This window comes from Parasteatoda tepidariorum, chromosome 1 (genome assembly GCF_043381705.1).
Source record: "Parasteatoda tepidariorum isolate YZ-2023 chromosome 1, CAS_Ptep_4.0, whole genome shotgun sequence".
NCBI classification, from domain to species: Eukaryota; Metazoa; Arthropoda; class Arachnida; order Araneae; family Theridiidae; genus Parasteatoda; species Parasteatoda tepidariorum.
Window position 1 is genome coordinate 57,047,605 of NC_092204.1, and position 24,357 is coordinate 57,071,961.

A 24,357-nucleotide genomic window follows, 5' to 3' on the forward strand; every position below is an offset into this window, starting at 1 on the left:
ACTGCTTTGATGTTTTTTTTTTTTTTTTTAATGGCATGTACTGAACTCTCGTTCTTTGCCTCAAAACATGCCGGAAATATTGCTAGCTTAACATTGCTTTAGTCACGGAGGCGGGCAATATTAGCCACACGATAGAAACCAGTTCAAAGAGTGGGACTCATTCACACGACAGAGAAAACATCCATGCCCCGAGCGGGATCCGAACCTGCAACCAATGGTTTCGCAGCCAACCAAGCTAACCACTCGGCCACACGGTCATCCTGCTTTGATCTTTTTAATCCATTTTTCATAAAAATTAACTAATTGCATTTGACATATAATAAAGATTCGATACGTTTCTAATGCGATTTTTTTTCCTTGACGAAGGATTCGTGACCTCTAATGCTTATATTTTTTCTGTAATTTTTGACTAGGATTTTAAAATTATATGTTAAGGACGATGATTACGGAACACTCTTTCTGTAGGAAAGACTTGCCTAATGGTCTCAATCATTTCAAGTCCAGTCAAAACACAATTATCTGCATGCTTGGAAGTTTTTTCTGGAAAACCGCTTACTAGATAGTAACAATCTCCGAGAAATTTTATTCTCATGCAATTATTTTTCTGTAAAAGAAAATAATAAAAATTATAAATTCGTTTAATTTATAAACAAATCAGCATTCAAAAAGTTTATATTTTCAACTTAATTTACAAAATTAACATTATATTTACATCAAATATTTTTCTAAACATAGCTTCAAATAATTCAGTTAAATCAATATCAAGAAATTAATTTAATAAAGACAATGAGTTAGCTGTGTTTTAAGAAGAACGCCTTTATAAGGTTTTTTTTTCTTATTTAAAATTCCTTAAATTTAATTCTATTAAATGTAATGTCTCTCAATGTTTGTATCTAGGGTGCTAATTAATAAAGAAATGTAATTCTAAAATAATTAACTATTCTTTTTTAATAGAATTGGTAATTTATTTAATTTTTTAAAAGAATGATTTAGGATTTAAACTTTTTACCTCTGTCAATTTGTCAAATCTTCCAAATAGATCATTAAGTGTTGCAACCAAATCCGATGCCTTAAGACTTGCAGTAAGTAGCATGGAATTCACTATATCAGCGTACAAAATGCTAAATAAAGAAAATGTGTTTACAAAGATATAAATAGTTACTTGTGAATAATATATATATAGCAATATATATATAGTCTATCTATAGTCTGCACCAAAAAGATAGATATACATATACATATATATATATATATATACAGATGAAAGTANATATATATATGTATATATATATTGTCATACATATATTTGTATATATATATATTGTATATATAATTGTCAATAATTAAGTAAAATTATGTATAAAAATAAAATTTAAGACAAAAAGAGGTTATGCAAAATTACCTCTTTAGACTCTTAGAGGTTATACAAAAAAAGATTATCAAACTCAAACGAAACACTAATGAAGATGTATGGAAGAAAAACAACAAAACCAGTTTGATTTTATGATAAAATTTCGTGGTGTGTCTCATAACCGCCTTTCATCTCCTTTCTGTTTTTAATGTCATCAAACATGCATTAATAATTTTTAGTCCCGCTTTCCCTAGTAGTGATTCGACAGATTTTGATCGTGTTTTCTTTTTTCCTTGCTCAATCATTAATTTACGTACCCTAATAAGTGTACATTTCACCACTTCATTTATGAAGAACCTAAAACTACAAATTGATGGTGTTTCTTATGAAACAGTCTGCATATTTCTTTTTTTTCTTTAAATTTCCTATTAATTAACGTCATCAGTCAACAACAAAAAATAATACTTTTTCTTGCGAAAACGTTTTTTTTTTTTTTAATTATAATGGCTAAAATATTTTCTCTTATAGATTACATATATTTTCTCTAAAAAATAAAATGGGGAGTATAGTTGTAATTTAATTTTAATACGACGGCAGAGAAATGTGTTTTAGAAATCAAAATGAAGTTATGTTTTATGCTTCTCACCTGACACCTTTATGCTTTTCTACATAGAGCTTGTTAAATGGTTTGTGAACAATGCGTATTTGATTCGCATTTTTTATGATATTCCTTAAATCTTCACGAACCTCTCTGGCTATATGCACTGGAAGAATACTTTGTAAAAACAATTCCTAAAAGATAAATAAATAAATAAACATAATGTATAAGTCGTTGCATTTAGAAATATACATTGCATGTTAAATTTTTGCTTGTTTTTAAAACAGAATATTTGTAAAATTTATAACAGATAAAAAGTCAATATCGAGAAAAAATAATGTTGTAATTGATTAATGGTTGTGACATTCAAATTGCTGTTCTTGAACTGAAAAATATTCACTTATCGAAGACGATACTTTGTTAACAGGTTTATTATTTATTTATCTGTTTTTAAGTTTATTAAGTTCATTTCTATTATTGGGTTATCTTTTTGTTCATTTGGAAGAGGTTTTGTTCACGACTCTACAGAAGACAAAAAAAAAGCAGAGTTCTTTCTGAGAGGTTTAATATTTGAAGTTTGAGCTAGCTGAATACGCATTAACCGTACTAGGTGAAATAAAAGTAAACTGTCAATAACGCATTACTAAACAAACACTACGAAAAAATATACGAGACTGAAAAATATATGCATGCAATTCGTGAAGCTGAAATAAGACTAACTTTTTTCTTTATTTATTTACAGTACTTTTTGTCCTTGCCAATGGCTTTAAGTTTAGATTTTTAAAAAAATACGTTTTTAGTTGTTCATCCTATGAAAATACAGATCAACTTTATTCAGTATATTTATGGCATGATACTGTTGCTTATAAATGATTTTTTTTAACCTATTTTAGTATTAACAATTGCACTCTATAGTTTCAATTAATAGTCATTAAACAAACATAAGTCTCTCGTAGGGCTATAGTTTAAGCACATAGTAGTGGGGCAAGTGTGGACATGCTTTAATTGGATTTTTTTATAAAAATAAGTTATCAATTTTAGTTTTTTTTCTTTTTTAATTCGCAATGAAATCAGATGGATTTTAAAAAATTTAAACTTCTTGACAACACTGGCTAACGATTTGGTGCTAGTCAGATGGATTGCGATTAGGTAAATCAAGATAATGATTTGGTGCTTGTCAAGTTACCTTTTTTTCGAAAAAGAAGAAAAGAAAAAACAATGTTGTACATCATGTTGGTATAGTGTAAGTTGCTTATAGATTTGGAAATTATGATTTCCAATTCTTAAGGGAAAAAATGGACGTAATTTCCATAATATTGATTCTATCGTTATTTTGAAGAATAAAAGACATTTCTCAAATCACAAGTTAAGAAATATTTTCCTAACTTCCATCACAAGTAACTAGGAGAACAACTAGAATTACATCTTAATACACATTGACATACACGTTGACATTTCAATTTTTTTTCATTAAAAAAATTCAAAATTTTTATCAAATAAACCAAATTGAATAATAGTTGTCAAAAATATTTATTTTCGTTCAAAATGTATTTCCTAGAATAATGAAATGCTCTGTTATCTATTAGTATTTTAAAAACTATACATCAATATATATGATACTACAATGAGGCTTAGATTAAAATTAAATTCGATTTGGCTTTAGATTCACCTTTCTGAGTTGTAATAAATAACTATTTAAGAAGTTATCAAGTTTACTCATACTTGCCTCGTGTAGTGGGGCTAATATGTACAAAAACAATCTTAAAAAAAAACAATTATGGAAAAATTCAACAACTTTTTAATTTCAGATATAAACCGGAATGCAGGAAAACGACCAAATTATTGTTAAAAAGTAATGCCCACACTTGTCCCCCTCTCTCTTATAAGTCGTGCAAAATGGCAATATCTCGAGAATGAAAAGGATAAAAATGAAAACGATAAAAATGAAAAGGATGAAATGAAAAGGATAAATTCATATTTTCATTAAGTGCATTTACTCTGATATTCTAACAAAGCATTCATGTAAGTGTTTAGTGTTAATAATGAATGTCTTTACACATTAAATATTCGCGAAAATAGTTGTAGAAAATTAATCATTATTGAATTCTTAAATTTTATTTTTATGTGTTACAACTTTACTCACTTTGTTACTTAAATCTCGGGATAAAAAAAATTTCTTGAAAATTTTAAGTACAAAAAAAGTTCAGGAAGCAGGAGGAAGAAATAGTTCATAGTAAAAGATGAAGAGATAGTCCATAGAAAAAGAGAAAAGTAAGATAGTTTTCTCTGTAACTATGATTGGGATATTCTTATCTATGATTAAATATTAATGCATATAAGTAAAAGTAAAAAATGTATTTTTCACGTTAATTACTTGGACCGAAGAAAATCTAACTATTATTTAAAAAGAAATCTGTGATAATTTAATAGCTGTCAAATTGTTAGTTGGTTTAAATTTTAAAAAATAAACTTCGATTTTTAAAATGCATCTTTTATTTTTCAACAGATAAAAATCGTTGAAATATATAAAGAGCATAATTTGGAATGTTAGATAAAATATTAACAGTAATTGTTAGAGAAATGATTAATATTATTGTATCAACCCATTATTTTTATTTTCCAACTCTGAAAATTTTTCTTAGTTTCATTTCATTTACTTCAAAACTACAAAAAAGAATTAGTTTTTATTAAGGTGAAGCAAAATTTGGTATGGGAAGTAAAAGTAAAAAATATTTCAATATTTGACTACATTTTTTTTAAATATAAAATTTCGTTAATAGATAATAAAAAAGCCCATTTTATACCAACCTCTTGATTTTTTGCAGTTTCTATCTTAATCTTCGATTCAAGACATTCTCTTCTATCTAAAAATGCACGCCTATTCATGATTTCTATGATGTATCTAATGAATAAACCAACAAAGAGTGTCGTAGTCATGAAAGCTAAATCAGCAAGCAGCTAGGGGGGAAAATATATCGTTTATTTTACTTTAAAATGATTATAGAATGTTAAATTTGTTAAATATGGACAAAAACAGAATCGATAAAGAAACTTCAATTATTTCAATAGAATCGAGATAATTTATTATATCATACACACCAAAACACACAATCCACAAAAACAAAAGATTTTCCGTCTTGCCAGTGAGGATGACGCTTGTTATAGAATCGAATTAGCAATATGTTTTTAGTCCAACCTATTCGCTCTTTAACGACGCTTTTCCTTTAATAAACACTCGTGATCATCCTTAGAAAATAGTTTATTGACAATTCGTTTTGAGGATGAAAACGTAATTGGTCATACAATATTTTAAAATGAATAGTTCCAAGAAACTGAAACGAATTGTCAATGAAAAAACTTAATGAACGTAAAAAATTATAGGGGAAAAATTCGACATGTTTCGAGAGCACGAAACAGGCGTACATTATCAAGACTCATCAACGTATGAATGATAAAAATAAAATAGATTATTTTGTTTTTATGAGACTAATCATGAAACAGATGAATCTGTTTTGTTTTCATCATTCACGTATTGGTGAGTCTTGATAATATGTGCCTGTTTTGAGTAAACCAGAACACAAAAATTTGTATAGTAGCATCTTCTTCAATAAGATTAACTGCACAACTGAAATAATGATTTAATGACGCATTTATTGACGAGAAAATATTTTAGTTAACTTGATGCTAAATAAACATGCTTCTAATATAAATTTTTGAAAATATGTACTTAATTTAATCTCCTTTTAATGCTTTTTTTGCATTTGCAGTTTTTTTTCACACTTTTTATTCGCAATTACACTTGCATTTTTTTTTCTACAATATTCTATCTTAGTTTTTTTACATTTCACGAAAAAATTTAAAAGCGTTATTAAATGTTTTTGATTTAAGCTTTTATTATTAGTTTCTTTCAAGAAATTAATATATTTTTTATTACTATACTTGTTATTTGAACTACAGAGTATAAATAAAAAAGTTATTTCTATATCTATTAGCAAGGCGCAGGTGGTATATAGAAACTTTTTCGCTAACCTAATACATGTTAAATTTAAAGCATATTCCGACAAAATAAAAATAAAAAATCAAGCAAACTTACAACTACTAGTTTATTAGAATTGAGTGAGCTGAAAATTGATAATGTGATGTCAATAACTATGACTGAAGCCCCTGATATTGCACTATAAGTTTTTCTAGGAAATGGTAGGAGTACACACGTTGTGAGAACTACGTAGTATGTTTGTCTCATTGTCGGTTCTAGTTCACCCTTAGTGATCCTGCAATAATAATAAGAACTATTTATATCAAAAAACTGAAATATTAAGGGGATATACATAACTTTAAAAGCTACCAATAAGTACAAAATTACACCTGAAAACGTTTTTGTTTTAAATTGAAATGCTAAAAAGCAGTTTTGAAATTTTAAATATCTTAGCAAAAATACAATATACCATTAAATTATATGGTTTTGCCTGAATATTTTTTGTATACACCGAAAAAAAAGTTTAGTCCAAACTACTATAGTATGGGGAAATTTACCACGTTTTTAGTTCAATGGAAACACCAAAAAGCTCGGTAATTTTTACCGAAGTGCTTTGGTTATGATTTTGAAAAAATTACAAAAAAGTATGGTTGTGTAGTATATGATATTTATAAAATTTTATAATTTTATCATGATACCTTAGAGTATGGCATACAAACTATTTATTTGGTTAAATTTACTTTTTAGTCTTGTATTTTTTACTAAATGTATGGTAATAAAAACTATAATTTTGAAAACCAGAATTTCCGATCGACAGTTACCTTATGAATTTAAAAATAATAAAATGAATGACTCAAATACCAAATATTACGGTTTCATTCATCGGAATTAAGTTTCTTTTCTATTTATTACTTTTTTTCTAGAATGTTATTACCATACAGTAACATAATTTTACCGGAATTTTTTTTCACTGTGTATATTTAAGGAGTTGGAATCTAGATACAGAAAGTATGGTCAAACTTTTACATCAAAATTTTTTTGTGTAATATAAATTTGGTAGTTTCTTTTTTTAAATATTGTATATTTTGACACTATGGAGTGTTCTTTTTAAATAATGCTTAATATTGAAACAATTTTTGGTTTATCCTTGTAGTGTTAACAGCATCGTAAAACTAAATCTCAAAATCGCTGGGCTCGATGTTTCAATTCTTATAACTGCTATTAATTTTTTGCAATTTGTTTCATGTTTGTTTTATTTTTTTATTTATTTTATTTTATTTAGAGAAAAAAACAATGTTCAACAATCATATGATACATTTTTTCTAAGTTTTTCTAACAGCAAGTAACTGTAAAACCAACCAGATGATGAAGTATTGGGCTTTCAGGAAAATTTATCCTGATTATCGATTGGTCGAGTCTAAATAAAGCAGAGTGATTGGAAGCTTTCTGAAATACGTTATCACGAAAATCATCGCTTCCTGTCAGACAATTTAAAGACAGCAATTATAAATGAAAATAGTAATGCTTCATCACAAAAATGCGTGGCCTCACGTGTCAGACAGAAATTCTTAGAACATTGTTGCAATATTTTATCTTATTAAATCTATTTATATATTATCTTATTATTTTATCTTATTAAACAGATTCAGTTTCGTTAGTTTTTTAGTGATTTAGATTATTATAAAATTCCCTTAGCTTAAAAAAAAATATATATTCTTTGAACGAGATTAAAATTAATGTACAAACCTTTTTCTTCGAAAAACATAAAAAGTCATTAAAGGGTAGAATTGCCCTAAAGGGGGAGATCAGAATGAAATTTTTATAGTTTAACAAATTTTTACAATTGTTTAATGTGTTTGCTTTCAATTTTCTTTCGAAATTGATGCTAACTTTCTTGGAAACGCAATATCAATTTTTGAACGTTTGAAAGTTCAAAGTAAGGGGAGCTTGCAGGTATAGGTTATAGGAAGATACAGTTCAGGCGTTTGCCTTAAAATTAGACAAATAAAAATTGTATGACTTTTTTTAGTACTCAGAGCTTTTGAGATAAGATATTTGATATAAGATATAAGATATCTGTGAAGAAACAAGCTATCATTGTATTAAGAAAAATATAGTAATTAACTTCTTAATACTGAGTCTGAATTAATGTCTGTCAGATATCGGATTTTCTTGACAAAAATGGGAGTGGTTTTACAGTGCACAAAATCTGTTTCAAGTTTTCCGCTCTCTTTTTAAAAAAGAGTATTACAAAAAACTTTATTTATAATAATTAAAGGAATAACTTGCGAGTCTGTCTAAGTGTTCCTCTTGTAACACCAGAAACATTTATACAAAAATCCTGAAATGTGGACAACAGATGTTAGGTGCAGTTTTAGCCTTCAATCCCAAAAATAATTTTAAAAAATTAATTTTTCCAATAAAGAGAGATTTATGAAAAACGGATTTTTCTAATAGGATTAGCATTGAGCACTAATCGCACTTTGTTGCAATTAACACTGCTGATAATTTTTCTCTTCAAATATTTAAAAGATAAAACCAGGGTTGTTTTCTAGTTTACGATTTTTTTTACATCAAAAATGAGCTTCACTTAAGTTTATTGCACGTCTTTAATAATTATTTATTGTTCCTTACATTAGGGAGAATGCAAGTAAAACCCCATGGGGATGACATCTTGAAGTAATATAAACGAATTAGTATTTTAAATGATATGTGAAACTACGTTTACAGTGTTAATAATTACGCTTTTGAGACTAGTTTCTATATATCTAAATCTTGTAATGTCAACGGCAATTGAAATTTTGAAAAAAATTAAGTTACATACTAAAGTGATGATTCGTCAGAAAAATTGTTTGATTGGGCTAAACCTTGACTATCATCATGTGTTGGCCATGATTTTCAGTTCCTTAATCTTCCGAGTCTATAATTAATCATTTAAATTAATTCAATTTAGTTAATCTTACTTTTCAGGCGTTGAAATTACAAAAACATTTTTGCTTAGTTTAATGAATCAAAGTTTCCCAGAAGAGTCACAAATAATAATAAAAAAGGAAATAATTTTAAATATTTAAAATGTACAGTACATGCCTTTCATATTTGTTCATGACTGCGTAAAATCTTATAAAACCGATTTATGTTTATTTGCGATCAGCGAAGAAGACCGGAAATTCAACTAATAAATAAGTAAATATATAATTTTTATATAAATATTATTTAGTTACGGTTCCACGGAAAATGATTAAGTTTAGCTAAAATAGCTGAAATAGGAGCAGCTGCAACTTTCATTCACTTTTATGAGTTTGTTTTGAGTGAATGGAAAAAATCAAATTACACCTAAAATATTTAGATATCGTTGAACCATGATGAGACATATAATTGAATTGAAATATAATGGCCTTTTAGTTTTATATTAAAGTATGATTGTTTAAGAAAGTTCTCTATAGAATATATCTTTTGTTGCACAAAAACAATTATATAAATTTATTTATAGTATTTTAAGTGCTAAGTAAGAAAAACTTTCAACTAAACTCAAAGTAATTTAGTAGTTCAAATATTACGCTGTTAGAAATAAACTTTAGGGCGTGTTAAACTGTAATATTATTTCAAAATTGTGCAACCTTATTATGGTGCAAAGTTGAACGGAATTATCGTATTTTTGAAGCTTGATTACACAACTATACCAACTCAAACGAAACAATATTTTTTGAACACTTTAAAAAGGGTTGCAACAAATTCACAATTAATATTAATTAATCTAATTAATATTAATCTAGAATTATTCGAAAAATTTATTATTATAACGGTGAGAGAAAAATTCTGGTATAATACCGTACTGTATGATAAGGAAGTTTCTAGTAAAAAAAATTTCTTGAATTAAAAACCAAAATATGTGGTATTTAAACCATTGATTTTGTAATTTTTTCGTTTAATATGGTAGTTATCAAAATACAAATTGAAAAGTGAATTTAACCGTCTAAAAGGTTTTTATGGCATGCTCTGAGGTACCATGAGAAACTACCAAGTTTAACCACATTTACCAAATTTTGTCACTTAATATAAAATCCTATTTTATTGTTAATTTTACAAAAATCATTACCAAAGCGTTTTTTGTTGCCCCATAGAGCCTGAAACATGGTAAATTTCAATCCGTGATTTTGGTAGTTTTGACCATACTTCATACTTTTTTTTCTCAGTGTAACTTCATAGAGAAAGAACTCGCCCATATAGGAAGGATTTTCAAAAACATTTTCTAATTTACAATTTTCACTTTTTTTACACTCTCAGAGAAATTGGTTCTTCGTTTAACCATAATATACGTACCGTGAACCGCAATACTACTAATAAGTTGCAAACTTAATAAATTGTTTAATTCGTTCCGTTTGTGTTTCCGTTCAAGTTAAACTAAAAATATCGTGGAATCAAATTTAAGGAATAATATGTTTCAACTAGTTAATGTTGAAGTAAGTGCGTAATGCATGAAATAACAATGAACGTTGCAAAAAATATCAGTCGCTAATTATTAAATAATACTATATCGTTAAAATAAAAAATAATTTATTAATCAAAAACTAGCCGCGTTTCAAACAAGATGCATCCTCATCTGTAGAAAAAACATTGTTCCTGTTTTTACCAGTCACGTTTTCCTGCAAAGGAAGTTGCACCTTGTTACACACACCGAAAAGCGTCCAGTTTTCTAATAAATAAATTCCATAAATTGTTAGTGATTTTAACGTTGTGCCCAGCTGGTATCCTGTTTTTTTAAGGCATTTCTTGCAAAAACTACAAACTTTTTATTCTTAGAAGAACTTAATCTTTATTGACTTAAACCAATAATTACCTGTAAATTGTTGTTGCCATTTCTCCTGTGACCATGCTTCCCAAGACAACGCCGGCTACTGTAATTTTTGTGTAAGGACTTTTAAACAAGTTTTCTTTACAGTAAGCTGCTATGAAAATGACAAGATTCAGAAAGAAATTAAGACTTCTGCACCATCGTCCAGTCTTTACAGCGCCAATAGAAACCTCAGATAGTGAATCCAACTGTTAATATGCAAATTATTTTAACGTAATTAAGTAAAAATGTTTAATTAATAAAAGTAATTTTTAAGTTTAATTTGTAATTTTGTCACAAATGAAAGGAAAGTCAAATATAATAATGTTTTAAATAATGTCAACAATTTTCATTTCATCTTCTCACAAAATGAATAAAAAACTAAAGTCACTAAAGCCACTATCATGATTTGTTTAGTGATACATATGGTTAACTGAAGTTAAACTCAGTTATTGAAACAATAAAGGTAAACAATCATACGATAAATCCAATTTTTTTATACGAATTTTGTACAAAATATAACATTAAACTTAAAACGTTTTCTTCATAATTGATCTTAAAATGCCTGTCAATGCATTGATTATTCTTCCATAACTCTAAATTTTTATCAAAAACAAAAAAAAAATTACATTGAGTAAATAAATACTTGTTCCTGATATTCTAAAGTATAGTGGTGCCTATTAAGTCTAAAAATACTAAAAATTGGACCAAAAATCATCCCGATTTTATTTTATAGATTTTCTCGCTCATTAATGAGTTAAAAATAAAAAATAATACATAATTTTAAAAAAAATTATTACTTCTGAAATTATCTTTACGCAAATAATTTTTATAATTTTAGACTAAGTCAGTTTGATATAACACAATATTTCCTAAGATAAAGCAAAAAACAAATAATGATAAATTAATAAAATTGTATTGTTTGTGGGGTTAAAATTTCTCTTTGTCATCTTGCCTAAATTAGCAAGGCCCTATTTTTTAGATAGTAGATGGAACAGTGGCTGCAACATGGTAATAAACATTATTCAACAGTTTTTATCGAGTTGTGTAGAAATATGTCTCAAAAGTTTCAAACCGGACCACTAGATTAAAAACCTTTTAAAAATTTTAGTTTTTCCTTAATCTAAATTGAAATCATCGATAAATTATGTTGTGACATTTTCAGACTGACTCTCGTTGTTGTGACAACCTCCAGGTAATCACGAAAAAGAAAAGAAATATGAGTAAAATTATGTTCGTGCTCATATTGCCCATCATATCAGATGCTCTTGATTGGATTTATTGGACATGTTTTCATGTCCTCCATTGGAAATAGAGATGTTCAAGTCAGATGCTGAACTATATCTGTGTTCCACTATCATCCAATCAACTTCCGTTTACATTATTCTTATTGGACGATTCATATTCCTATACCAATAGAAACGTATTCCTATTGGTTGTATCTGTAACTAATTGATCATTAATGGATTGCGATTGGATAGGTAAGTAAAGTGACCTCAGCTTAGACATCTCTAAATGAAAAAGTACTAAAAATTGAAAGTACTCGAATGCTTCGGTTCGTTTAATGAATAAACTTTATAAAGTTTTGTAGAAATAACAATGAAAGCAATACTCTTAAGAGGTGATGACTTCAAAATAATTGCATTACCTGTGGCAGAAAAAGGAAAGCACTAAATGATAAGGCATTGTATGCTAAATTGAATACGAGGAGTTCAACAAACAAAGCATGTTGTATTCTCATTTGATATTTTCTAAACAGCTCTTGGGAATTTTTCAGTAAAAGTTGCTCCTAAATAAATAAAAAATAACAATTAGTAATGAAAGAAATAAAATTAAAGTAAATTTAATTCTAAAGAAAATTTAATTAAAATATAAAAATGCGCAAAACAATAAAAAATTGATTACTATAGTATTAATAAAAAATTTTATAGTTGCATTCTTTTTAAAGATAAGTGAGAACAGTTTTAACACAAACTAAGCAAACTGGTTCTAACCTAGAAAAACCTAACTATTGCTGTTTTGATGGTGATAAAATATTTATCATTCGGGTGTGAGCTATGCACAATTACTAATACAGTAGGTGTGGTATCCCAAGTGTCATTTGCCAATTACAGCTTTTTATCTTTTTCTTCCTTTTTTTATTTTATTTTTCATTTATTTATTTTGCTGTTTACTATATATTGGATGCCTCCAAATATGACCGATGAACTGAAAAATCAAAACGTAAGGAAAAAGATGATTACGGTTTGCTGCGTTCCGCTTAGGAAAGGGTGTTATTTAGTCTCAAAAAGATTTAAAATTAGTTACTCACCAGTTTCTGCTCACCAGGGGCATTGGTTCTGGCTTTGGTTCGCCAACCAATGCCACTGGTGAGCAGAAAAATTTTTAAAACAGTGTTTTCTGCTGCGCGTTCTTTCTGCTCATAAAATGGGGGCGTAGTTGGTTTGTGAATTTCAGTTTGGTTAAGGATTTTAGAAAGTAGTGCGCTTTGGTTTAACAAAGGAATATTTTTAAGTACGGTTTTTGAACATCGTTTTCCTTTTGTATTTAGTTTATGTATTTTACTTTAGTTTTTGTATTTTGTATTCTTTTTTTCTCTCTTCCTGAACTTTTTTGCAAAACCTTTGGGTGTACAGAATGAGCAAATTTTAGACATTTGTCGTGCTCTCTCGATAGAAAAGGTTTTGTATTTTTATGACTTCCGGGACTGGTACCCCCTAACAACGTCAGCTTCAGTTGTTATTATTATATTTTTCACTATTTTTATTGTTTACTTCTTCAAAATTTTATATTGGTTTCAATTTTCTTATAGAATTTTTTCTGTGTTCCGTAACTTTCCTTTGGAATTGTAGTATTTTACTGCTTTATACAGGATTTTTAATATCATTTTATTACTATATCTTCTGCTGCATGTCAGACTCTTCGAACTTAAATATTTTCATGGATTTCCGTTAATTTTGTCCTCAAACATCGTCACTTCGTTTCCGCAAATGTTTGTTCTTTTGAAAACTTTGTTTTGCAGTTTTTCTCAGTTAACTGCACAATTTATTTGCGAACTTCATAACGAAATTCGAAACTTATCGGGAATAAAATTCTAGTTTCCTAAGCAAGACACAGCAAATCGTACATTTCTATCTCCTCCCGTTTTTCTTTACACAATTTTTCATACTTTCGATTATTTTTGGGAAACTCAGTAAGTGATTTCCAGAATATTAAACTGATGAATGAATGCTCATACATTAAAGATACGTTGAAGAACGTTGATTTTGTTAAGGAAAACAACTTAGAAAACTTTATGTAAAGCAAGTTTTCTATAATATTTAGCAGACTAAATTTGAACATAACATGGCAAATACTTAATCTATATCTTAGAGAGAATTTGGTGATATATTTGCAATTTTTTCATTAGAATCTATAAATGCAAATTTCCAAAACGAATTTGGCTCTATTTCTTTCACGTAAAAGCATTCTTTACTAGACAATATTCATCATGGTTTAGGAGTAACACAATTTACAACTCATTTCTCAAGATTATTATTTGTTTAAAAAATAATTCTATTTATGATGATATTGGGGCTCAACGTGCATTATTTTATTTAAAAATAGTTCATAGACAAATGAGATAAACTGGGGTGAACTAATATTTAAATATGCTAAAAATTATGGCAAACAGTTAAAAGGAAGGGGCAGCATGCATTACTTAAAAAAAACTTGTTATAGATTTATTTTAACTGTACGTTTATTAGTTTGATAATGGGTAAAGGTCAATCAATAGCAGTGTAGTTAATTATATGAGAGCAAGAATTACTTTTCCTCAAAAAACAGATATGCTATTATATATTTTTTTAAAATAAAGTGAAAGTAACAGTCATTGTTTTGTGTATGAAAGAATAGAAGCTGATAATACATAATATGCTAACTCTAACTCAGTAATGAAACTGAATACATTGAAAACACGTACCATTTTGGAGCTAAGTAAATTGTAATTCGGCACAAATTACACTATGCTCTAGTCAATAAAACTTTATCAAACCAATCAAAAGCATTAATAAAATTAATTAATGTCTTAAATTCCTGCAGTCTTTGTTTGATCTAAAAATACTTTTTTTAGAAGAAAAAAAAAGAAGCAGAAAATGTTTGAAAATTTTCTGTAGTAAATTTGGAAACTACTTTTGTAATTTAACTAACAACAAATTAATGCAGATTTAAAAAAGTATATCACACAGAATTAAGTTATTTTTATTGCAATTATGAAATAAATGAAAGGATCAAAAGCTTTAAACAGCATTTTAAAACCGTTCTAATTGCAAATCCAGAAAGGTCAGAGGCGTATTTAGGGAACAGCCTGAAGCTCTTGGCCTTTTTTCAGAAAGGTCATGGATAAATTCTAGTAAATTAGTAGTTTCTCTCAAACATAAACTATTATCGAGGTAAAAAAAATTTCAAGTTAACAACAATAAAAATATAATTAAAATAGTTATACATCTACTTATTAAGTGGAGCATTACAAAAAAGTAACTTTCGACGCTTTGGCTTACCGTGGTTCCTTTGTTTTTATTACCGACTTTAAACATTCGATTCAAAAAGTGGATGTGCCACTAAAATTATTTTAAATTTTCAATCTAACTTGGAAGACAAATTAAATCTTGGATTAAGTATTTAAGATCAATATAAGATCCAATCTGCCATACCTAGGATTTGAACCAATTTAATTCAATCGAATTAAAATGGTTATAACACTCCGACCCAACTCATACATTTAAAGTTATTTCTTTCTGAAATGAGAATTTTTTTAATTAAATTATCATGGCGAACATCGATTAGACTTCTTCCATGCATACATTCTGTGTCGTTTATAACTTAATATAAAAAAATTTATTTTGCTCTCTTACGTACTATAGAAAGAAATGAACAAAAAAGACGAATAATTCAAGAAGAATTTATTTATTTATTTATTTATTTTTTTTAAATTTCTAATTTCTAACGAAATGTTTTCCAAGTTTCCATTTTTCATAAATAAATTTTTTCTCAAAGCAAATATGTTTCTACTCATTTTTATACCTCATTTGTACAACAGATTTTAAAATAAGAGTAATTAATCTGATATTTATCCTATGATTTGAAGAAGAAAAAATAGATAAATCAAATGTGAACGGTTGTTAAAAACTTAATAAAAAAGTAAACTAATAATTTTAGAGTATTAAAATTTGGCTATAAATTAAAAAAATTTCATTAGCTATGTTTGCTTTATTCAGTGTTTACCACAAATCCAAGAAAACCATCATATTTTAAACTCATAAAGTTAATGAGAAAAGATACATTTAGTGGAAGGATGTTGTTAAAACATCAAATTCTTTTTACTAACCCTGAGATAAGAGAAAGACCAATTCCTTTCATCGTCGTCTCTGCAGTAGACTTCGTGAAAGTAGATTTTGGCAGCTTCAGCATTATTTTCTATTTCAGACTTGCTGTCTCGAGCAACGAGTTCCAAGCCTGACATTTGATATCCAAGGTCTAAATCTTGTAAATTATGAAATAAAATAAAGTATTTAACAATATGATTATTTACACGCATACGTGTATAAACAATATATCAACATACAAAACTCATAACTTAAAATGTAACTAACAATTAGAAATCAATTTTGTTATAGTCAACTTTAATACCTATATTCCAGTAAAATTGTAATTTTATAATGAAATGGCATACAATAATTATTCAGCAAATTATAAGTATTGTTTTTATTAAGCACGAAATAATATTATTTATTATTTTCTTTTGTAGTAATTTTTAAATGAATTCAAATATACTTTTTGTAATAAAATCTGTGGTTTAAAAATGTATATTGCTTGAAAAGTTTTCAAAAATATTGCCTTTCGATGAAACTTATGAGTTGATGAAGCTAGAATTTCAAAATTTATATTAAGTTTTCGAAAATGTATTTTATGTCTAGAGAAAATTAGTGTTCACAATTTAGTCCTGCCATTTTTATCAATTATTATTATTATTTTGAAATTTTAGATGTTTTAAAATAATAACATCTTTCATTAAAATACATTAAAATAATCTTTTAGAAACTTCTTCATTATTTACTGCTCGATAAATAACCTAATTTGTAAATAATTTTTGACACAAAAGTAAACTTTAGCAAAATACCTCTATAATATGCATTCAAACATTTCTTTTTCTGATTGTTACTCAATTATTAATTATTTCTTGTCTTGAGAATCATTAAAGGAACTGTCAGATTGTGCACTTAACTTGAAAATACTAAAGACATTAATTTTATCAACTTGTCAGATATGTCAGTAGGTTTTAAAATGAAATTTTTTATGGTACCAATTTTTCTTGGGTTCTATTATTTTTACTTCAAATCTAATCTTTCCATTTAAATTTAATGTAAACTTTTTATTAATAAAAAAGTAACAAAGAAAACCCAACTTAGATAGAGTAAAATTTCATTTACCTTTAAATACTGTTTAAAAAAGCTTTTATCCTTGGAATAGACAAGAATTTTCACAATTAATCACGTGCTTGTATTTTAAATATTTTTTTTTATTTTAACTTTCAAACTGGTAGTTATAAGTTCTTTTGCATTTCTATCTTAATTATTTTTCTCAGAAACGTTAAGTTAATTTCATTGAACTTTCTTTATCTTAAGTAAAGAGAGGAAAGGTGAAAAATAATACTCGTTTTAAGCGGTCATGGAATGAAATCAGTTGCTTAAGAGCTAAAAATATAAAATAAAAAAACTCAGATAAAATTTTTAACAAAACAAAAATTAACCTAAAAACAAATCTTCATTTGCTTTTAAGATTAGTTATTCAAAGTTAATAAGTATTTCTGACATTATTATGATAATGATTACAGTTCAACGTGAAAAAAAATCTTTAATGGCTCAAATTATAATTCTAACTTCTTCGTAAAACAAAGTTTTAGATGGTTTCTAAAAAAGTGTTTTTTTAAAGAAGTACAATCTCTGATTAAATTTGATTTGTTTTAAAAATCTTTTTAAGAAAACAACATATAAATATTAAAAAGGAATAAATTCATACAAATTTGAATTTGAAATCAAAAAATCAAAGTGCAAAACTCATTAATTTTTATAAAGATAAAAAAGTTAATGTAAAAATTTCGCTATTATATAATATAAAAGTAATACAATATAAAAGTTGCATAATATAATATAAGTGATATAATATAATAGCAATATAATATAAAATGTAATATAAAATAAAATATATAATATAATGTAATAGATAGACAGATAGATAGATATAGATATATTCCGTAATTTTTTCCATGTTTTCTCTACATTTTGAACTTTTTATATATTTGTGTCTAAAGGGGACAGTTAATTAAAATATTTTAAAGTAATTTTACTATAGATATTGCAAAATACAGAGTGTATCAAGTAATTATAACATTTAAATTGGTAAAATAAGTAAAAAGCAAAATTGGCAACTTTCGAAGAAGCCTTTAGCCTAATGTAAAATAAGAAAACACGTTTTATTTTATCATTGTTACTTTTCCTGATGAAAAATAATGCTGACAACAAAATTTTTAACCCAATGCCTTAAAAAAAAAGAAGCTAAAATTAAAAATAAACAACAAAATATCTTAAGTAAACAAACTGCAAAAAACGCTGAAAATTAAATTTTTAAAAAACTTATCAATATTGTAAAAATTCAAAATTTCAAATACTCGAGCTTATAGTTTACGTCTGGTACAGCTAAAATGTGAAAAAATATATTTTTTGTCTAGACACTGGAATAAATAAAAAAAATTTGCTCACTTTAATATTTTATCCCACTTTAAATTTTCTTAGACTGCAATTTCAAAGTTTCATTTACTTGGATTATATGATCTTTGAGACAGTAGTCTCAAATTTGTCGATAACTGATTGTGTTAGCATAATCAAAATCTCCGATTTCGGGAATAAGTTCCTCTCTTCACTCTTTTCAAAAAAACACCTTACTGTAAGTATCGCACATCACATACAATAAAGGGTCGATTATTACTGATAAAAGTAGATAAGATTTAATAACAACAAATTTGATATCATAACTTCATTGTGTGGCACATTTTCAGACACGTAAAATTTAATTTAAGAAATAAAGCTGAATGATATATCAATGGCACAACAAAAATTCTTATCAATGTAGGTAAATGATATCAGTTCTTTTTTATTCCTTTTTTCTTTTTTGTAGAAAAAATGCAAAATCCTAATCCGATGTTAACACTTTATTAATAAAAAAAACTCTTCTAATTTATAAGTTTTTGTTGTTGTTTTTTTTTAATGAAAATGCTTTTGCTTTATCAACTTTTTTTATTCCTATACATGTAATTATATTAATATATGTAGTTATTTCCACATATTATGTAATCAGAAACGTCTGAATTCTTTTCATATCACTCCACCTTAGACTTATTTAATAATATCCCGGGTTTTATTTCTAATTTTAAATATAGTGGCGACACTGTAAAAAATTTCGATCAAAATTACGGTACAAAGCACTGACTCTCTGAGTGTCGGTACTTTTTACCGTAAAATTCATTTCACCGAACAAAAAATATGTTATTTCGAGATTTTTACAGCAATAATTACTAAATCACTTCAAGTAAAAAAATATTACTGTAAAAGTTACGATATAAAATTTGATTTTATTTTATAGCCGGCTTTGAAGAGTCGACGGAATGTGGAGTTTACGACTACCAATGTTCAACTTCGTAGCCAAGTAATTTTGAACTCAATCCAAAAGACTGGAAAAGATTGGAGAAAATTTGCCTCCGTGGGGGACTTTTAGAGGGTACTACCCGCATTTGCTTCACTTGGAGAGGAAAACCACGAAAACCTCCCGCAATTAGCCTGACGTCAAGGGGACTCTAACCCATGATCCGTCTACCACTAAGGATATTTTACGTCAGCAATGTGGTTGCTGGGAGCCAAGTGTGGAACTCGCATCAACTAGCCATCACTGGAATTTCAACCCGGGTTACCTCATTGAAAGGTGATCGCTTTATCCCTTGAGCAACCACGGCCCGGTATAAAATTTTGCGGTTAAATGGATTTTTGGGATGCTAAACTCAGGGTGCCAGTACCAGAATTTGTTAGAATGTAGCACTTACTGACTATTGCTCGCCAACCTATGCAACTCCTACAATGCCTCTTATTTTACTGTGCAATCAAATTATTTGTTATCAGACGTATCCTAACTAGAATCCTAACTAACGTGAATAAATTAATTTAGTTAATTAATTTTAATTCTAAAGATAATAACTTTCTAACTAAAACATTCTATAAAAAAATATCAATTTCTAGATAGCAACTGAAGTTTTTTATTTCCATTCTTTATTTACGCTTCGATGATGATGCTTGTTTACAGTAATTTTATTTCTGTATTTTACGTTAGCTACTGTTTAATTTATTTCAACACAAAGATATTAATTTTTTTATAATGACAAGATAATACAACTTTGGTTTGATTATAAGTATTATATGAAAAAAAAATATAGTCCTTGATAATTGTTTAGTTTTTAAATTACGTAAATTAAAAACATCGCGCTGAGAAAAAAATATTGTCAAAACAAACAGAATATGATCAAATTTACTATGTTTCTGACTCTATGGGAACAGCAAAAAGCTTAACAATTTTCACTGTAGCTTTTTGGTGATGATTTTGGTAAAATTAAAAATAAAATATGGTTTTCTAATTTGTGATGAAGTTTGGTAAATGCTGTAAAATTTGGTAATTTCATCGTGATAGCTCAGGGAATGACATAAAAACCATTTACTCGATTTCAGTCATGTATTTTTTATTAAATTGTGTGGTAATAAGAGTTATAATTTTGAAAACCAGTATTTCCGGTAAACCGTTACCAAATAAACGGGAAAATTGCCAAGTGAATAGTTTACATATTGTATATTTTGCTTTATCAACCAGAATTATAGTTTTCTTTTTAACTGAAATGTCATTGCCATACACTACGGTAAACAATAAAGTCAAAAATTGTAATTTTTGTAAGCAATAAAGTCAAAATTTGTAATTTTTGTAAACAAGTCAAAAATTTTACTTTTTGTAAACAATAAAGTCAAAAATTTAAATTTTTGTAAACAGAAAAATCAAAAACTGCCGGAAATTTTATTTAAAAAAATAATGTTTATTATAGAAAACTTGACTTTAATATTCGGATAGTCTTACATCTCGTTACTTTTCGTAAAAATATAAAATACTGAATTCCAGAATCATTGAAAAGTTTAAAAATTTTTATCCCTGCTTTTTCCCAGAATATTAATTATAGATAAGAAAAAAATTGCATCTTTTGTTAAATTGCTATGTATTTACATCTGTATCATGCTGTATCATATTTGTATTATGATTAATTTATTATAATAATGAAATAAAAATATAAGTATCTTAATTAATAATTACTCTGGGGAACAAATTTTTTTGTTGCCTGTATACCAATACTTGATCTTGCCTGATTCGAGTGAGGGGATTTTAAATTAAAAATTAGTTTTGCTCTAAAGCTACAGAATTTTTTAAAAGAACATTTTTAGTCTATTTTTTGTCGAAATGCACAAATTTTAAATAATCTATATATAACAGGGGATTACGTAAATGTTGCAACAAACTTAGGAGAGTTAAAGTCATCAGAATTGAAACTGCTTAGGAACTTGTTCAGAACCTGTTCCTGTATCTGTTGAGACGCACACGAAGAAACAGTTCATAGTGGTTGGAGTACCTTTAGCTGCGTATGACGACATTTCCGGGCATGTTTTCTTATGCAATTTTGAACCTGATAACGTACCCTAACTTCGCTTGAAATTCGTCGTAACATTTATTTAATCCCTTGCTATTTATGAGGTTATTAAATTTGTACATTTCGGCAAAAAATTCCATAAAAAAATTTTAAAAAAACTTTAGCTTGAACAGAGAAACGAAAGTATCAACAGAAAACAAACAAAAAAAAATTTCCCTAGTGTTATTCTTAATTATTCAAATGCATCTCCAAAAATTAATAAGTTTCAGATATTGTTGTAAAAGCCATAAAACATTAGACAATTATAAAACAAATGAGGCTTTATTGTGCTTTGAATAAAAAATAGTATACTTAACTATGAATATCAAGTTGAGTAATTTGGCAATAAAACATTCTTTTCTTTTTCCTTTTTATACTGGTTTAAAGTTTTTAAGTCTTTGGTTGTTGTTTTTTTAGAACACAATACACAAAGATTAAAAAACATTTTGTATCTAGATAATTATTTTATAGCATTTCTTTTCATAAGTTTTCATAAAGATTTTTTTTAAAAAAATTTCTGAAATGGAAGATTTTAGATAAATGTGATTAAATGATTTGGCAATATTAAAATTTATAAAATATATAAAAAAAACGAAGCATTTGAACCACTTACGAAGTAAAATATTTTTGTTAAGTTCATTGTCTGTATGACTCATCACTTATTTCATTTTATATTTCTGCATTCCATTTCTAATTCTAATTAAATTTTTAATATGTGTTTATTTACAACTTATTTAATTTAATTTATTAATAATATTTATTTTAAACTATAATTCTTATTTTAAACTATTTTCTTATTAAAATAACTATAAATTCTGTTTAAAATATATAAAGGGAAATGTACTAAAAGCATTTCAACCTTAATTTCATTTTAACATTATTTTTTTTCTTTCAAAAAAAAAGAACAAGAAGTAAGACGTAAATGACGAAAATACAGAACAGCAAGTTTTAAATTAAATAAATATTCGAATAGAAATGTGTAATTCATCAATATAATTAGTGATTTTCTTTGTTAAAACTTTTTGCTATGGCTACTTTCAAGAAGGAGAAAGCGACTTTACTTGTACTAATTTACATCATTTCTGCACACACAAAAAAAATCGAAAATTTTTGTTAAGCTTTGTGCTTTATAAATGTTAATTAAATTGAAACTAAGCCAAAAATACATGTAACAAAATTAGGTCAACATCGCAGATAACATAAGCATCAATTTGAAATATATCAGTCTTTTAAAAAAGTAAGAGTGTAATTTTTCTTATTCACAGTTTATTCATAAACATTTTCTATAACGAAAATACTTTAAGTCATTTGGTTATGTAAATATATAAGAAACAAACCATTATTGAACTGCATTTGAACAGTTATTGTACTCATGTAGGCATTAGATTAGATAAGTTGTAGTCCTAGATTAGTTATTCGTTCTTTATCGGAATCAGATTAAATGTTTTATAAGAAAAATTAACATTTTGTAAAGAAATCGTTTAGACTTATGAACCGAAAGGAAATATTACAACTGAGAAAATAAGCATTTTCATTAATATTCTTAAGAAGAAATTTTCACGGCTACATGATGTATGTTTTGTGATATCTAGCGAACAAAGAAACATGAAAATACTATTTTGTTTACTTGCCCATTATCATTCTGTGCCCAAAGAAACCTCTTCTTCGTTTAATTTTTATGAATAAATATTAGTGTAGAAACCGCAATATTATGTTAACATATAAAAATAGAGTTTTATGATTTATTTCCAAATGAAATAAAGTTATCCAATTTATAAAACAGAGTTTGCTCCTTTGCTAGGAACTTCGTGAGTTTTGTAAGAGCACAAATTAAACATCTCTTAAAACCTCAACAAAAACAATTAAGATAATACTCTTAATTCATATATTTCATTTTAAGGTAAAATTATTAACCAGCAAAATATGTTTTTCCAAAAGGAAAAATAGTGTAGCATTTTAATAACGGACAAAGGACTAATAAATGAGCTACTTTCAATTTCTTAACATGCTGGTCATGATCTTTCAAATTTTTGAACTTGTATAAACCTCTGTTTTAAATCCAAGTTCTTTTATTTTATATTAATCGTAGAATAACTTAACGAAATATTTATTTTTTGTTATCACGAAAGCTAAAGTAACGCATGAAAAATTTGATGTTCATGATATGATTAAAGAATATTAATGGGAGTTTTTCTAGTAGTTTTAGTTTTCTATCTTACCAAAATGAACGAAAGATATTCCCAAACCATCATATTTCATTTTCCAATGTTGAAATTTATGTTGTGATATGACAGGCAAACTGTCACTTAATGAATCAAGATGATTACATTGAATGTGTTTAAGCAGAATATCTTTGGAAACAGATGTGGTATTTTAAACAGTACCTGAGTTTCGAATAATTTTATTAAAGGAAAAAGGTAAATTTTTGGAATGTGCCCACATTTTAACATGACATTAGTTAAAAATAATGTTCAATAATAATGAAAAACTGTGTTTTTTTTTCTTTCCTTTTTTATTGAGTATTTTCCCTTTTAAGCACTAATATTTACGCACTAATTTATTTTGAATAAATATAAAGGCGCTTCTAAATTATTGTCTTGCATATTGAATATAATTTCATAAATATTTTTAGGCCAAAGCTAATTCGAAAAACGCAAGTTTTTATTTGAAAAACATAATTTGAGAAACAATAGTTTCTTAAATTGGAAATTTAAAGAAAATTAGTTTATGTTAATAAGGAAAAAATGCTACCGAAAGCTAACGGATCACCATTGAGGAAGAGAAACTCAAAACAATA

General features: G+C 26.8%; 1 protein-coding gene across 2 annotated transcripts in view; it reads right to left on the reverse strand.

Annotated features, from left to right (window-relative positions):
• The window catches only part of LOC107441979 (adenylate cyclase type 2), a 55,181-nt gene extending 36,403 nt beyond the window's left edge, over window positions 1-18,778 (reverse strand). The window contains exons 1-9 of one of the 2 annotated variants that reach the window (XR_006225820.2): window positions 18,553-18,693; window positions 16,122-16,276; window positions 12,405-12,545; window positions 10,763-10,965; window positions 6,043-6,220; window positions 4,758-4,907; window positions 1,998-2,143; window positions 1,010-1,121; window positions 477-604 (exon numbers count right to left, since the gene is read on the reverse strand). Coding sequence is in view for 1 of the 2 variants with exons in the window: in XM_043047931.2 (XP_042903865.1) it covers window positions 477-604; window positions 1,010-1,121; window positions 1,998-2,143; window positions 4,758-4,907; window positions 6,043-6,220; window positions 10,763-10,965; window positions 12,405-12,545; window positions 16,122-16,256 (1,193 nt within the window). In the remaining variant the exon portion in view is untranslated. Of the gene's footprint in view, window positions 1-476; window positions 605-1,009; window positions 1,122-1,997; window positions 2,144-4,757; window positions 4,908-6,042; window positions 6,221-10,762; window positions 10,966-12,404; window positions 12,546-16,121; window positions 16,277-18,552 lie in introns of both variants that reach the window. The other variant, XM_043047931.2, reaches the window with a different exon arrangement.
• Between the last annotated feature and the right edge of the window lie 5,579 nt (window positions 18,779-24,357).